The 17594-nt window shown below is 43.6% G+C and overlaps 1 protein-coding gene across 3 annotated transcripts in view; it reads left to right on the top strand.

Moving 5' to 3' along the window:
• The window catches only part of LOC121530679 (netrin receptor UNC5D-like), a 302006-nt gene extending 286262 nt beyond the window's left edge, over positions 1-15744 (top strand). For all 3 annotated transcript variants that reach the window (XM_041835831.2, XM_041835832.2, XM_041835830.2), the window contains 5 exons: positions 8020-8238; positions 9751-9900; positions 13044-13208; positions 13577-13755; positions 14517-15744. In XM_041835831.2, the coding sequence (XP_041691765.1) occupies positions 8020-8238; positions 9751-9900; positions 13044-13208; positions 13577-13755; positions 14517-14796 (993 nt within the window). In that variant the 3' untranslated portion in view covers positions 14797-15744. The remainder of the gene's footprint in view (positions 1-8019; positions 8239-9750; positions 9901-13043; positions 13209-13576; positions 13756-14516) is intronic.
• Positions 15745-17594: the final 1850 nt, after the last annotated feature.

Below are 17594 nucleotides of genomic sequence, written 5' to 3'. Positions count from 1 at the left end.
AAATCTTTTGTCTTGCCCATTCACCCTCTGAATGGTACACATACACAATCCATGTCTCAATTGTCTCAAGGCTTAAAAATCCTTCTTTAACCTGTTTCCTCCCCTTCATCAAATCAAATCAAATTTTATTTGCCACATGCGCCGAATACAACAGGTGTAGACATTACAGTGAAATGCTTACTTACAAGCCCTTAACCAACAATGCAAAGTAAAAAAAATAAAAGTGTTAAGCAAAAAAAATAAAAGCAAATAACTAAAGAGCAGCAGTAAAATAAAATAACAGTAGAGAGGCTATATACAGGGGGGTTCCAGAGCAGAGTCAATGTGCGGGGGCACCGGCTATTCGAGGTAATTGAGGTAATATGTACATGTGGGTAGAGTTTACATTTACATTTTAGTCATTTAGCAGACGCTCTTATCCAGAGCGACTTACAGTTAGTTTATTTTTCATACTGGCCCCCCTTGGGAATCAAACCCACAACCCTGGCGTTGCAAACGCCATGCTCTACCAACTGAGCTACATCCCTGCCGGCCATTCCCTCCCCTACCCTGGACGACGCTGGGCCAATTGTGCGCCGCCCCATGGGTCTCCCGGTCGCGGCCGGCTACGACAGAGCCTGGATTCGAACCAGGATCTCTAGTGGCACAGCTAGCACTGCGATGCAGCGGCTTAGACCACTGCGCCACTCGGTTCGATATTTGAACATGGAATGGACGGCCCCAACTAAAGTGACTATGCATAAATACTAAACAGAGTAGCAGCAGCACAAAAGTGGGGGGTGGGGGTGGGGGGGGCAGTGCATAGTCACTTTAACTCTACCCACATGGGTAGTGTCACGGATTCCGCCGAGGCTGCTCCTCCTCCTTACTCGGGCAGGCTTCGGCGTTCGTCGTCCCCGGAGTACTAGCTACTGCCGATCGATGTTTCGGTGTTTGTCTTGTGTTGTCTAGTTTGTACACCTGTTACTTATTTTGTGTTGATTGTGTAACATATAAGTTCCCTTGTTTTACGTTTGGCCTTTGTTTGTTATTGTCATTTTGTCCTGTTTGATGTTCGGCATATCTAGTTCGCCTTTTACGCACTGAGTGCGTTACTCCTCCAGTGTTGTGGAGACTTTTGTTTTGTGCGTGTTAACTTGAAGTAAAGTAGTCATCTTGATCCTCTGTGTCCTGCGCCTGACTTCACTGCCGCGTACACATCACCCCTTTTGACAGGTAGCCACGGGTAGCCATGATTAGCTGTTCAGGAGTCTTATGGCTTGGGGGTAGAAGCTGATTGAAGTGGATTTAACAGGTGACATAAATAAGGGATCATAGCTTTCACCTGGTCAGTCTGTCATGGAAAGAGCAAGTGTTCCTAAAATGTTATACACTCAGTGTATAGGGAATAGGGTTCCATTCGGGACGCATAGACTGCCTGCCCTGCCTCCTAGACACCTCCCTCTGCTCAGGAAAAGTTTCACTGAACAGACACATTAAGCAGGCTGCCTGCCACTCACTGGCTTATTCAGTAATTGTTAGACCATGGTTTGTTTCCTTCTGTTTTTCTAAGCACTGTTGTTGAGATACTAGCCCCACCCCCATGTGAAGTTGCTATTAGTAGTTGAGATATTTCAGCATTCTTATTGTTTTTCACCTTAGGAATGTCAAATATTTCCACAGTGTTGTCTTTTTGAGAAATACGTTTCTACAGTGCTAACCCATATTGTCATTGTACATTCCCAAGGGGTTGTTAATACACAACCCAGAGGCTCAGCAGGTACTGCCAGCGCCAGCACTTAGCATTATTATAATTTTTTAAACAAAACAAGTGTGAGGTAAAATAATTAAGAGCATGTCCAGGCAGGCAGTAATATAAGTGTACATCTGGCTGTGCTTTGGCAGACTGAACAGACGGGGGTCAGAATAGTAACTAGTGCAGTTCTGCCCCAGGCTGTTATGTTATGTGGTGTCAGTGCTTAGAACAGTGCTTGTTATTTAGAAGACCAGCAGTCACTAGATTATCCTCAGTCGGCCCCTGCACCCAGTCTGTCCTAAATAATGTTTTTACAACCAATGGAAATGGGCTGTGTGCCCTAGGTAAGGTAATTATAGAAGGTGTAGCAGGCTTTGCATGTATCACTGGTTTGCTTACCCCAGGCAAGGATACAATGAGACAGTGGCAGGGATCTTTGTATCAATTAAGGGCTGCCTCCTGACCCCATCGGTTCATAAATACTCAATTTTTCTCCATGGCCCTTTTTTATGGGTGCATCCCAAATAGCACCCTATTCCCTACATATTGGTCAAAAGTAGTGCACTATGTAGGGAATAGGGTGTCATTTTGGATTCAATTCATAATCTCTCTCGGATATGCAACATGCACCGCTGCAGATTTCAGACCCTGCAGACAATCTGGAGGTTATTCTAGCTAAGGTTTGTACTGCTTTGAAGTGCTCTTCAAGTAATACCCTGTTTTCACAGACAATACTAAATTCATCTTCAGTTTGTGCTTGGCTCGATGTTTGCTTCCTTGCAAGGGCTTTTTAGAGGTGGCACAGTTATGCTGTTTTTAACTGCGAGATCAACTGGTCAAATTCATAGTCTTTACTGCCATCGGAAAGTATTCAGACCCCTTGACTTTTTCCAAATTTTGTTACGTTACAGCTTTATTCTAAAGTTGATGCAATTCATTTTTTTCCTCAGCAATCTACAGTGGGGGAAAAAAGTATTTAGTCAGCCACCAATTGTGCAAGTTCTCCCACTTAAAAAGATGAGAGAGGCCTGTAATTTTCATCATAGGTACACGTCAACTATGACAGACAAATTGAGATTTTTTTTCTCCAGAAAATCACATTGTAGGATTTTTTATGAATTTATTTGCAAATTATGGTGGAAAATACGTTTTTGGTCACCTACAAACAAGCAAGATTTCTGGCTCTCACAGACCTGTAACTTCTTCTTTAAGAGGCTCCTCTGTCCTCCACTCGTTACCTGTATTAATGGCACCTGTTTGAACTTGTTATCAGTATAAAAGACACCTGTCCACAACCTCAAACAGTCACACTCCAAACTCCACTATGGCCAAGACCAAAGAGCTGTCAAAGGACACCAGAAACAAAATTGTAGACCTGCACCAGGCTGGGAAGACTGAATCTGCAATAGGTAAGCAGCTTGGTTTGAAGAAATCAACTGTGGGAGCAATTATTAGGAAATGGAAGACATACAAGACCACTGATAATCTCCCTCGATCTGGGGCTCCACGCAAGATCTCACCCCGTGGGGTCAAATTGATCACAAGAACGGTGAGCAAAAATCCCAGAACCACACGGGGGGGACCTAGTGAATGACCTGCAGAGAGCTGGGACCAAAGTAACAAAGCCTACCATCAGTAACACACTACGCCGCCAGGGACTCAAATCCTGCAGTGCAAGACGTGTCCCCCTGCTTAAGCCAGTACATGTCCAGGCCCGTCTGAAGTTTGCTAGAGTGCATTTGGATGATCCAGAAGAGGATTGGGAGAATGTCATATGGTCAGATGAAACCAAAATAGAACTTTTTTGGTAAAAACTCAACTCGTCGTGTTTGGAGGACAAAGAATGCTGAGTTGCATCCAAAGAACACCATACCTACTGTGAAGCATGGTGGTGGAAACATCATGCTTTGGGGCTGTTTTTCTGCAAAGGGACCAGGACGACTGATCCGTGTAAAGGAAAGAATGAATGGGGCCATGTATCGTGAGATTTTGAGTGAAAACCTCCTTCCATCAGCAAGGGCATTGAAGATGAAACGTGGCTGGGTCTTTCAGCATGACAATGATCCCAAACACACCGCCCGGGCAACGAAGGAGTGGCTTCGTAAGAAGCATTTCAAGGACCTGGAGTGGCCTAGCCAGTCTCCAGATCTCAACCCCATAGAAAATCTTTGGAGGGGAGTTGAAAGTCCGTGTTGCCCAGCGACAGCCCCAAAACATCACTGCTCTAGAGGAGATCTGCATGGAGGAATGGGCCAAAATACCAGCAACAGTGTGTGAAAACCTTGTGAAGACTTACAGAAAACGTTTGACCTGTGTCATTGCCAACAAAGGTTATATAACAAACTATTGAGAAACTTTTGTTATTGACCAAATACTTATTTTCCACCATAATTTGCAAATAAATTCATTAAAAATCCTACAATGTGATTTTCTGGAAATTTTTTTCTCAATTTGTCTGTCATAGTTGACGTCTACCTATGATGCAAATTAAAGGCCTCTCTCATCTTTTTAAGTGGGAGAACTTGCACAATTGGTGGCTGACTAAATACTTTTTTTCCCCACTTGTACACACATTACCCAATAATGACAAAGTGAAAACAGGGTTTTAGAAATGTTGGCACATTTATTAAAAATGAAAACAGAAATATCTTATTTACTTAAGTATTCAGACCCTTTGCTATGAGACTCGAAATTGAGCTCAGGTGCATCCTGTTTCCATTGATCATCCTTGAGATATTTCTACAACTTGATTGGAGTCCACCGGTGGTAAATTCACTTGATTGGACATGATTTGGAAAGGCACACACATTTGTATATAAGGTCCCACAGTTGACAGAGCATGTCAGAGCACAAACAAAGCCATGAAGTCGAAGGAATTGTCCGCAGAGCTCCGAGGCGGGATTATGTCGAGGCACGAATCTGGGGAAGGGTACCAAACAAATTCTGCAGCATTGAAGGTCCCCCAAGAACACAGTGGCCTCCATCATTCTTAAATGGAAGAAGTTTGGAACCACCAAGACCCTTCCTGGAGCTGGCCGCCTGGCCAAACTGAGCAATCGAGGGAGAAGGGCCTTGGTCAGGGAGGTGACCAAGAACCCGATGGTCACTCTGACAGAGCTCTAGAGTTCCTCTGTGGCGACGGGAGAACCTTCCAGAAGGACAACCATCTCTGCAGCACTCCACCAATCAGGCCTTTATAATAGAGTGGCCAGACGGAAGCCACTCCTCAGTAAAAGGCACATGACAGCCCGCTTGGAGTTTGCCAAAAGGCCTCCTAAAGAATCTCAGACCATGAGATTCAAGATTCTCTGGTCTAATGAAACCAAGATTGAACACTTTGGCCTGAATGCCAAGCGTCATGTCTGGAGGAAACGTGGCACCATCCCTACGGTGAAGCATGGTGGTGGCAGCATCATGCTGTGGGGATGTTTTTCAGTGGCACATTTAAACATGTTAACCCTCGCAAGGCTGCGGGCACAGACGGCATCCCTAGCCCCATCCTCAGAGCATGTGCCGACCAGCTGGCTGGTGTGTTTACGGGCATATTCAATCTCTCCCTATCCCAGTCTGCTGTCTCCACATGCTTCAAGATGGCCACCATTGTTCCTGTACCCAAGAAAGCAAAGGTAAATGAACTAAATGACTATCGCCCCGTAGCACTCACCTCTGTCATCATGAAGTGCTTTGAGAGACTAGTCAAGGATCATATCACCTATACCTTACCTGCCACCCTAGACGTCAATTTGCTTACCACCCCAATAGATCCACAGACGATGCAATTGCCATCACTCTGCACACTGCCCTATCCCATCTGGACAAGAGGAATACCTATGTAAGAATGCTGTTCATTGACTATAGCTCGGCATTCAACACCATAGTACTCTCCAAGCTCATCATTAAGCTCGAGGCCCTGGGTCTGAACCCCGCTCTGTGCAACTGGGTCCTGGACTTCCTGACGGGCCGACCCCAGGTGGTGAAGGTAGGAAACAACACCTCCACTTTGCTGATCCTCAACACTGGGGCACGTGCTCAGCCTACTCCTGTACTCCGTTCACCCATGACTGCGTGGCCAAGCACGCATCCAACTCAAACATCAAGTTTGCAGACGACACAACAATGGTAGGCTTGATTACCAACAATGACGAGACAGCGTACAGAGAGGAGGTGAGGGCTCTGGGAGTGTGGTGCCAGGAAAATAACCTCTCATTCAACGTCAACAAAACAAAGGAGATGATCGTGGACTTCAGGAAACAGCAGATGGTGCACCCTCCTATCCACATCGACGGGACCGCAGTGGAGAAGGTGAAAAGCTTCAACTGTATCTTAGTCCATGCCGCTCTGACATCGCTCGTCCATATATGTATATATTCTTAATTAATTCATTACTTAGATTTGTGTGTATTGGGTATATGTTGTGAAATTGTTAGATATTACTTGTTAGATATTACTGCACTGTCGGAGCTAGAGGCGCAAGCATTTCGCTACACCTGCAATAACATCTGCTAAACACATGTATGTGACCAATAACATTTCATTTGATTTGATTGAGGCAAAGATGAACTGAGCAAAGTACAGAGAGATCCTTGATGAAAACCTGCTCCAGAGCGCTCAGGACCTCAGACTGGGCCGAAGGACAATGACCCTACGCATACAGCCAAGACAACGCAGGACTGGCTTCGGGACAAGTCTCTGAATGTCCTTGAGTGGCCCAGCCAGAGCCCGGACTTGAAACCGATCAAACATCTCTGGAGAGACCTGAAAATATCTGTGCAGCGACGCTCCCCATCCTACCTGATAGTACTTGAGAGGATCTGCAGCGAAGAATGGAAGAAACTCCCCAAATACAGGTGTGCCAAGCTTGTAGCGTTATACCCAAGAAGACTCGAGGCTGTAACCGCTTCCAAAGGTGCTTCAACAAAGTACTGAGTAAAGGTTCTGTATACTTATGTAAATGTGATATTTCAGTTGTTTTTTTATACGTTTACAAAAAAATCTAAAAATCTGTTTTTGCTTCGGTATTGTGTGTAGATTGATGAGGGAAATAAAACAATTTAATCCATTTTAGAATAAGGCTGTAATGTAACAAAATGTGGAAAAAGTCGAGGGGTCTGAATGCACTGTACTGCCCCTATTATACTCAAGATGGTACTGCGAAGGGAAAATGGAGAGACCTGAAGTAGGCACTTCAATGAATACAAGACTTATGTCGCTTTTCACTCTTAATATTAAAAAGTAAGGTGACCCCTCAGAGGTTCTTGGAAATAATGAGTCCTTTCATAGAAATCAAGCCAAAGGACATAAAGTTTTCATGACAATCATAATACCTCGAAAAGGCATACAATAATAGCATGAAATACTGGTTAAAGCCTTGTATGTGATGTGAGTCATGATTTGAACTCCAGTCAGTCATCTGGGTGGTGGGGTAGCATAGCTCTCTGGCTGCGTCCCAAATGGCACCCTATACCCTACATAGTGCACTACTTTTGACCAGGGGCTCTGGTCAAAAATAATGTACTATAAAGATAATGGGGTGCTATTTGGGATGCATATAGCCCTCTGTCTGCTCTGCTCTGCTCTGCTAATGACCCTGAGGATGAGCCAGTCATCTAATTTATGTAGCTCAGCCTTGCATCTCATTACCCCTTTCTGCAACCAGAGGTTCAACACAACACAGACTAACAAGAGACAGCAAAATTGGTAGATACTAGCTAACACTCATTGGTCCTTCATTACTTCTCATTTGTGTAAATGATATAGCTTGTTATGTTTCCAATTTTCTGCCAGATTGGCATTCTTTTTTGGGGGATGGATACTGTAGTCTGGGGTATAAATTATGTTATAGGCTGTCTAGGATAAGAAGACAATCTATTAATTGTAATTTTAAATAAGTGTTTCTCACCTAGGCCTACTGCTGTCATGTTCTTAAATACAATGTGTGTATTGTTCATATTGACTGATCGGTGTTCTGAGATATGTTACCATCTCCTAGCTGATTATCACATACTTCAGAGACTGCTTTATAAGTAGATATTGTTCCTGTTTGAAAAAGCACTTCAATTATATTAATTTCCATTATGTAACTTAGAATCAAACATTGAAATGCTCCCATGATGACACAACACTATAAAAGACGCAGAACAAATAAATATACAATACACAAACACCGCCCACAGAGCATAATTATAGTATTTCTTCTCAGTATAATCAAATGTAATGATGCTAATCATCTTATCATCCTCTTTTGCCAAGCGACCTGTGTTGTGTTCTATGTTCTGCGTTTCCAGGAAGTGGAGGATGAGTCAACGTCTTGTTACTGCCTGATTGACTCCAGTAGCTGCCACCTGCTGCTGGACCAGCCGGGCTCCTATGCCCTTGTTGGTGAACCGCTCACCCAGGCAGCCGTGAAGAGGCTGAAGCTAGCAGTGTTTGGCAGCATGGGGCCAAACCCCATGGACTACAGCCTCCGAGTCTACTGTGTGGACGACACGCCACACGCCTTTCAGGTACCATCATTGTTTCGAGTGTTTGTGGGGGGTTGGTTATTTTCATTGATTGCCGTTGGCTCTCCTGTGCAATCATATGAAGCTCAATATTGATGACAGTGATTTTGCTCAGGCAGTAGATGATAGAAGAAACATTGATATTTACATTTACATTTACATTTTATATTTACGCATTAGCTTTACAATCATTTGGTCATATTGTACTGTATGTGAGTCTGAGTTGATTAAATTCAATAAAGCATGTGAATGTGTGTATTGATATCTTATCATCTAGCATCAGGGAATTAAACTTCCTCACTTCCCCTGAGACAGAACAGAACAGGCCTCAGGAGTGACTCAGCTTGTGTTCCTGTGATTTAGCAGAAGTCACCGGCAGCTGGGTTTAAAATGCTTTTTTGGATTTGGTTTATGAATCCGTCCCAAGCGCAGCCTGCCGAGCAGATGCCAGCCCTCTCTGTCCCCTGGGTCTCTGTCGGCTACAATCACACTCACTGTTGTACACAGTCAATCACTGGTCATATACTTGACCTAGATCAATAGGATGCTCCTGATAATAATATTAAGGATCTCATTTCAGTGAGAGATTTCCTTTTGAATGTAGCTGTTACTCTGGCTTCAGCGGCCTTACAATGTTAGGTTTGGGCTGGCAAACAACCGTCTAGTCTGCATAGGGAATACAGAATCTGTAGATACAATTTGCCCAAGCAATGATTATCTTAAAGACGGGGGATGGGGAAATGTTGCAGCATTGAATGGGGTGTCATTTCTCAAGGTCACAGACAATGGCCATGATGTGCCCTTAAAGTGATTGGATGGATTTTGAGGATGATTTTTAATAGGAAGCTCTGTGATCTGCTGGACAACCATAGAGTTGAGTTCAATGATGTCCAGGATGTAACTGTGTTGAAAGACAAAGGTAGATGGAGGATACATCATCCAGCAGGTTCGCTGTTGTCATTGTATTTGTATTATTTTAGCAATTTTCAAGCATGTTTTTTGTTCACATTGCCAATGGTGGATTGTTTTTAACACCTACCATGAAGAAGCAATAAGCACGCACACACAATTTTTTTTGGGTGATTAAGATGTCTGAAGATAGACAGCCACATAAACAGAGAACAATGATGCCAGATGAATAACTTCAGCCTCAAATCAAAGAGCTCTTTCATCACTCCAAATTCAACTTGGTGGACGGATGTTAGCCGATACATGCTCATCCAATGCATTAAATTGAAACTTAAAACTTGTATGGCTCCACATTTGATATTGCTACTAATGAGAATTGTATTTTTTATATATTCTTAAATGTCATTTAAGGACACTCTTGACATGAGAACAATGCTCAGGTTTTGATAATGATAATGTTTGCGATACTGGATTTGTGGATCCCCCGGAGCAAGAATCAGTCACTCAACAGTTGGTTGGCAGTGAACTGGGATGTAAACTGTGGTGAGACTGTCCCACTGACTTTCTCTCTCTCATCCATCCCTCCCTCCCTTCCTCCATACCCAGGGAGTGGTGGCCACAGAGACAGGTAGAGGAGGACAGCTCCTGGAGGAACCCAAGATGTTGCCTTTCAGAGGGAACACCTTCAGCCTCCAGGTCTCCATCCAGGATGTCCCACAGTTTCTATGGAACATCAAACCCTTTACCACGTGTCAGGTAACTGAGACAGTAACTACTTACAGATTGAGCACTCAATCAATCAATCAATTTTATTTTATATAGCCCTTCTTACATCAGCTAATATCTCGAAGTGCTTTACAGAAACCCAGCCTAAAACCCCAAACAGCTAGTAATGCAGGTGTAGAAGCACGGTGGCTAGGAAAAACTCCCTAGAAAGGCCAAAACCTAGGAAGAAACCTAGAGAGGAACCAGGCTATGAGGGGTGGCCAGTCCTCTTCTGGCTGTGCCGGGTGGAGATTATAACAGAACCATGCCAAGATGTTCAAAAATGTTCATAAGTGACAAGCATGGTCAAATAATAATCAGGAATAAATCTCAGTTGGCTTTTCATAGCCGATCATTAAGAGTTGAAAACAGCAGGTCTGGGACAGGTAGGGGTTCCATAACCGCAGGCAGAACAGTTGAAACTGGAATAGCAGCAAGGCCAGGCGGACTGGGGACAGCAAGGAGTCACCACGGCCGGTAGTCCCGACGTATGGTCCTAGGGCTCAGGTCTCTGTTGGCTTTTCATAGCCGATCATTAAGAGTTGAAAACAGCAGGTCTGAGACAGGTAGGGGTTTCGTAACCGCAGGCAGAACAGTTGAAACTGGAATAGCAGCAAGGCCAGGCGGACTGGGGACAGCAAGGTGTCAGCATGCCCGGTAGTCCTGACGTATGGTCCTAGGGCTCAGGTTCTCAGAGAGAAAGAGAGAACGAGAGAATTAGAGAGAGCATACTTAAATTCACACAGGACACTGGATAAGACAGGAGAAGTACTCCAGGTATAACCAACTAACCCCAGCCCCCCGACACATAAACTACTGCAGCATAAATACTGGAGGCTGAGACAGGAGCGGTCCGGAGACACTGTGGCCCCATCCGAAGAAACCCCGGACAGGGCCAAACAGGAAGGATATAACCCCACCCACTCTGCCAAAGCACAGCCCCCGCACCACCAGAGGGATATCCTCAACCACCAACTTACAATCCTGAGACAAGGCCGAGTATAGCCCACAGAGGTCTCCACCACAGCACAAACCAAGGGGGGGCGCCAACCCAGACAGGAAGATCACGTCAGTAACTCAACCCACTCAAGTGACGCACCCCTCCTAGGGACGGCATGAAAGAGCATCAGCAGCAAATCTGAATGATTTCAGATACATTACTGGAAATCTGAGCATGGAAAGTTGTATGTGTTATTTGTTGCCAGATTGTTGACATTGTGGTTACAACCAGACTTACTGGAGGTTGTTTACCTTTATTGGTACCTGTGTATGAACACTGCACAGCAATGTAGGTCAGTAATTCCTCTGTAAATATGTTTTCTAATATTGCCTTCAGACAAACGAAGAGGTGTAACAGGTTCGACCTCAATATGTCGCATAAAGCTTACTTCATTATTCAATGTTTTTAATTTTTTTTACTGCATCAGGGATAGCTTACACAGACGTTTCGGCATTACAGCCTTCCGTGTGTAGGTACAATTTTCTTTAAATCAAAACAGCATTTGTAAAGAACAACAAATGAGCAGCAGGTGCTTCTAATCAGGTTTGCCACTCATCTGTATACAAATTATAATTTGATAAGAAGCACGTGCTGTTCATCTGTTGTCCATTACAAATGCTGTTTAGATTTGTTAGTTTTTTTACCTAAACACTGAAGAAGGCTGTAAAGCCGAAACGTCTGTGTACGCTATCCCTGTTGCAGTAAAAAAATTATGAAGTAAGCTTTATGCGACATATTTTTGAGTGCGAACCCATTACTCCTCTTTAGTTTGTCTGAATTTGTGGGTTTTACCCACCAGCCAAGCTTCTGGGAGAGCGTGATCGTTCTCTTTTGATTAGCTAATATTGCCTTCTACCTACCGCTCACTTTAAAATGTCTGTGCTTGTTTTTCCAATAGGCTGTATAATTGCTCCCATACATATGTGAGTGGGGCGAGGAAGTAGGGTGGCATGCCTCAGACAGACCGCCAGACAGACACCTCCTCTTGGCTTATTTATGAGGATCTTTTGGAGGGAGACTGCCTCTGTGAACCTCCCCCTTTCACTGAGCAGGTGGAGAGTAATGGCTCTCGCCTGCACCATACAGTACATCAAGTCAGCTTTTACTGCTAAAGAGTACCTGGCCTCTCCACGTCCATCATTCCCCTAGCACACCATTATCTGCTGCATCCATCCCGCATCATAGAGGATCTGATGATCAAAGCCAAGGGGTTAAGTCCTCTGTAGGCAAACCAGGCGTTATTTATTTTTTTAAATTACTGTACAGTTAGCCGGGGTCCATATCACCATGTGTGAGTCCCATAAAGCACCATATTCCCTATATAGTGCACTACTTTTGACCAGAGCCGTATGGGAAGTTCACTGTAAGTAGTGCACTATATAAGGGATAGGCTGCCATTTGGGATGCATGTCATCACTGTGAATAGTTTACTGGTCACTTTATTGTGCAGAGATGCTAGAAGGGAGCATACGGGAGGTCAAGGACGTTTCCCTGCCGATGTGCCCACGGCAGAAATTAATTCTGCATCAAAGGCAATCATTTTCCCGTTCGTCGTTCCCTCGCTCCCGGATATCGCGTGTAATACTTAGCTCGCGATCCGACTTCCATTATCAGAGTTAAGTGGGATTTACCCCTCCCCCTCTCCCTACAGTACAAATGCATATTTCCATACACAATGCTATCGTTGCATAACGCTGTGCGACTTCAAACCCCTCAAACACCCTCTTACCCCACTACTTTGTCTGCGTATGCATATGAGACCTTCCCATGTGATGGATAGCATAGGAGCTGAGTCATCTTCTGGAGAGGAATAATACTGTAGAAGCCCAGATTCCTCATCTTGTTTTGCCTCTGTCTTCCTCCTCTCTCTCGCTCTGTCTCTCTCTCGCTCTGTCTCTCTCTCGCTCTGTCTCTCTCTCGCTCTGTCTCTCTCTCGCTCTGTCTCTCTCTCGCTCTCTCGCTCTCTCTCTCGCTCTGTCTCTCTCTCGGTCTCTCTCGGTCTCTCTCTCGCTCTCTCTCTTGCTCTGTCTCTCTCTCTCTCGCTCTGTCTCTCTATCTCTCTCTGTCTCTCTCTCTCTCGCTCTGTCTCTCTCTCGCTCTATCTCTCTCTTGCTCTGTCTCTGTCTCCATGCAGGAATTTTCCTTTTCCCAAGTGTGGTGCAGCAACCAGCAGCCCCTGCACTGTGCATTCTCCCTGGAGAGATACAGCCCCACCACCACCCAGTTCTCTTGCAAGATTAGCGTGAAGCAGGTCAAAGGTCACGAGCAAATTCTGCAGGTCTATACTTCTGTGGTGGAGGTGAGCCTGGCTCTGTGTGTGGAGGACATTTTACTCCCACAATCCATACATACAATCTTTATTTAACCTTGGTGAGTCAGTGTCCTCTGCTGGCTGAACAGCCTGTCCTCAGGGGTCTGCAGTGGTTGTCTCTCAAATGTCACCCTATTCCCTATAGGGCTCTGGTCAACTCTAGTGCACTATATAGGGAATAGGGTGCCATTTGGGATGCATCCTGTGTTTCTTTATAAAACCGAGGGTAGATAGACTATCAGTGAGAGCTGACTATTCTTGGTCATGTGTATCCTAACAGCCCTTTTGTTAAATAAAAATTTAATTGAATTATATTTGACAACTGTGACATTGTGTTTTGGCTCTCTCCTTTGTAGAGCAAGAAGGAGTCAGTCCTGTTTTTTATGCAGACAGACTGCACCGTCACCTCACAGACAGGACCCAAGGCCTTCAAAATCCCCCTATCCATCCACCAGAGGATCTGTGCCACCTTTGACACTGCCAACGCTAAGGGCAAGAACTGGCAGCTCTTAGCCCAGAAACTCCATCTAGATAGGTGAGTGTCCAAGGCTCTGATCCCAAGTAGCACCATATTCCCTACGTAGTGCACTACTTTTCACCAGGGCCCTATGGCACTAAATAGGGAATAGTGTGCCATTTGAGATGCTGCCCAACTGTCCATCATGTCTCACGGGGTGTTTCAATGATTGCTTGAACAAACAGCAGAAGGTATTTGAGAGACTTTAGTGGTTCCAAATGAGCCCGATCAGCTGTCCTCATTTGATATCTTATCATGTTAAGCTGATTTTAATTGAGTCTGATGGCACATCAGTGAAATGACTGCATTCACAGAGGGTGATGCTTTTGGTAGGGAGGGGTAAACCATTGTTTTATAGTGAAATAGTGCCCTCCACTGGATCTAATGGCTTTCAGTAATATACACATTGCAAGCTGTTACCACAAACCACCCATAAACCTACAGAGTACATTTGTCATAGGCCTAAATATTCAGCTCTAACATGAAATTGACTTCTTCCACACAAATGTTAACTTGTACCTTAGTTGACTTACTTTGATATTTCAAGAAATCCCTGATCATGTCCATTATGTCTTGTCTCAGAGAAACATTTTCCAGCACAATGTCAGTCCCTCCCTGCTGAGATTAGGAACCAGCGCTGTGCTGAAACACTGAATTATATCTCATAGGAGACAAAGATCTATAAACAACTGTTTTTTTCATAAACCAAAGTGTTGTTCACTTTGCTAAGTGCTCTGTTACCATTTTGTCCACTAACGCATTTCCCTCCTTCCCCCCAGGAACCTGTTGTATTTTGCTAAGCAACAGAGCCCCTCTGCTGTCATACTGAGCCTGTGGGAGGCACGACACCAAGACACTGGTGACCTTGACTCTCTGGCAAGCGCTCTGGAGGAAATTGGCAAGATCCAGTCCAAAAGCACTGCAGCAAAGAGCCAGGAGGACCCTGAATCAGACTCTGTACATCATTTAGGAACAGGAAGCTCAGACAACCCAGTGTGTGGAATGGGTGAACTCACCAATCATGAGACGGCTAACTCAGTCCCTGAGTATACTGGCTGACTTGTCTCCTCCTGCTACATAGATCCCAACAAGCCCAGTGTAATGCATATCCATATATGCACATGACGACTGACCGTTAACTCGGTCGTGGATTAAAAGGTCCATAGGATGTCAATGTGCGAATGGAGTTTGTTGTTCACAGAGCAAAAAACATGACAGGAAAAAATTACCACTGAGAAAAAAAAGAAATCTGTCATTGCTGTGTGTACTGTAACTTTATCGACCCCTTTCTGATGATGTACTGTAAATCTGTTTGGCCTTTTTCCTTTCTATTCCCTCCATTATTTTCCTCCTAGTTAATGCTATTCTTAAGTCAGGCTGACCATTTGAGTTTGTTTTCTTATTCTGTTGTTCAGGATATAGGGGACCCACCAATGCGCTTCAGAGAGTGCAACTGCTCGTCACCGTCCCCAGGGGTTGAAACTGCCCTCATGTGCACCTGCATTTACAGTGAGTGCGTCCCAAATGGCACCCTATTCCCGATGTAGTGCATTACTTTTGACCAGCGCCATATAGAATCTGGTGAAAAGTAGTGCACTAAATTGGGAATAGGGTGTTCCATTTGAGAAGTAGCCCATATCACACCTATACCGTAAGACAGCTGTATGGTATTCGTTTCTATTTGAATACTTGGTCATCAATTCCAGATAATGTCTCAAATGGGAGAAACCATTCTGAAACAGGTATAAACAGAGTTGAATAACATGCTTTTTACTGTAATGTTCCGATTTTTTTTCTGTATCAGCGTAACATTGTTAAAGAGATCCTGCCGGTACAATGGTGGGTTGTGTGAGGACAATGTACTGTTAGAGAAGCCAGCCTGAATCATGTTATCTTTAAAGGAAAACCCCTGACAATGATGGAAACGTCTTTGTCAGGCTACAGTACAGCTGTGTGTGTGGTGTGTGTGTGTGTGTGTGTGTGTGTGTGTGTGTGTGTGTGTGTGTGTGTGTGTGTGTGTGTGTGTGTGTGTGTGTGTGTGTGTGTGTGTGTGTGTGTGTGTGTGTGTGTGTGTGTGTGTGTGTGTGTTTGCGTGCATGCATGCGTGTGACAGTTGTGGTTTGGCCACCCTGGGGGAGAAAGAGAAAGCTGTAGGAGCTGTAAGACATAATTTCCTGGCACTATGCCATGTGTAACACTGCATCTTATCACCCACTTTCAACCATTAACACCTGTCAAAGAGCTGCTGATCTACCCACCACACAGAAGCCCCCCAACAGAGGCACAGCACTTCACAACTACACAGGACATGAATGTGGATTAGGGTTGGGGTCAATTCCAATTTAACTTGAAATTCCAATTCAATTCTTGAATTCACTCATGAAGTGGAGAATTTTATGTTGAATTAAATTTGACTTTAAAAAATCTTCAAGTTATGGAATTGAATTGGAATTAGACTGTTTGGACTTTTTGAATTGGAACTGTAAAAACATTTAAACTTTGGAATTGAATTGAATTGGAATTCAATATTTTTACATTTCCCAGTTTAGGGAATTAATGCACATAGTATAAAAAATGGACTGTAGGATTTGTTTTTAATCATTTCAACCTGTATTCCTATATTGCCAGTATAGCTAGGCTGTCTGAACATTGACATGATCAGCCTGAAAGCCTGAGGGAATTGAATTTGAATTTATGGAATTGTTGGGGATAGTATTGAATTAGGAATGTAATTATTGGAATTGACCTAACATTGGAATTCAGAGAAATTGAATTATCTCTGAATTCAAAGACTGACATGGAATTTGAAGTCAATTAATTGGAATTTACAGGGGAAGATAATTGAATTATAATTTATTTTGTAGAATTTACCCCAACCCTGATGTGGATAGAATGTGTAATAGTATGGGAAGCCTTTCTGGTACAATAAGCAGGCCTGTTTTAACATATTGTTGTACTGCATAAGTAAGGAGGGCCCATAGGGCTCTATAGTAAATATGGTGCCATTTGGGACACATCTTAAATGCCACAGGAAAGCAGGGGAACTACTGGTTTGAACAATAGGGATTGTATTGTACATGGTTTTTAAAAAACACTAAAGAATGCAACTGGATGGTGTTTCTGTACTTTTTTGTATTCCATGTAGCCTATAATTTATAGGATGGATTTGTTTATTCCATGCAATTCATAGGATGGATTTTTTTATTCCATGTAATTCATAGGATGAATTTGTTTATTCCATGTAATTCATAGGATGGGATGTATACTTCAAAGTCATTCTTATGATGCATATTTCTGTTTTATGTGTTCAGTATGATTTATCAGGTACAGGCTTGGATCATGGCTGTTTGTAGCTACTCACTGCTTTCATTTATATTACAATGAGCATAATAACAAGGATTTGAAATGATCTAAATACTTTTAGAAAATGCCGCTCAGAGGTGTCTCACTACTATTACATTTTACAAAACGCTCAACTTGTTCATTGTTCACCAGTTGCAGTCTCCTCTGAACTACCTAAAACACTGTTAGCTCATAGTTTGTTATATGCAATTTCATATCCAAAAGAATGCATCCTAAATGGAAACCTGTTGAGCTGTGTCTACTATGCCCTTATTGATGTACTGTATCTTGCTCTCATCAGCAACGATCAGACAAGAGCTGAAATTACTCTCTACCCACTGGGCACAGACGTCAATGCATTGTCTATTCCACGTTGGTTCAATGTAATTTCATTGAAATGACATGGAAACAACACTTATTCAACCAGTGTGTGCCCAGTGGGTACATGAAACCTACATTGCTTTTTGGTTTCTACATAACACATTTGCTATGCTCTCCTAATCAATTGAGCGTTA

The sequence above is a fragment of the Coregonus clupeaformis genome, chromosome 18 (assembly GCF_020615455.1).
Source record: "Coregonus clupeaformis isolate EN_2021a chromosome 18, ASM2061545v1, whole genome shotgun sequence".
NCBI classification, from domain to species: domain Eukaryota; kingdom Metazoa; phylum Chordata; class Actinopteri; order Salmoniformes; family Salmonidae; genus Coregonus; species Coregonus clupeaformis.
This window is presented reverse-complemented; position numbering and strand designations above follow the sequence as displayed.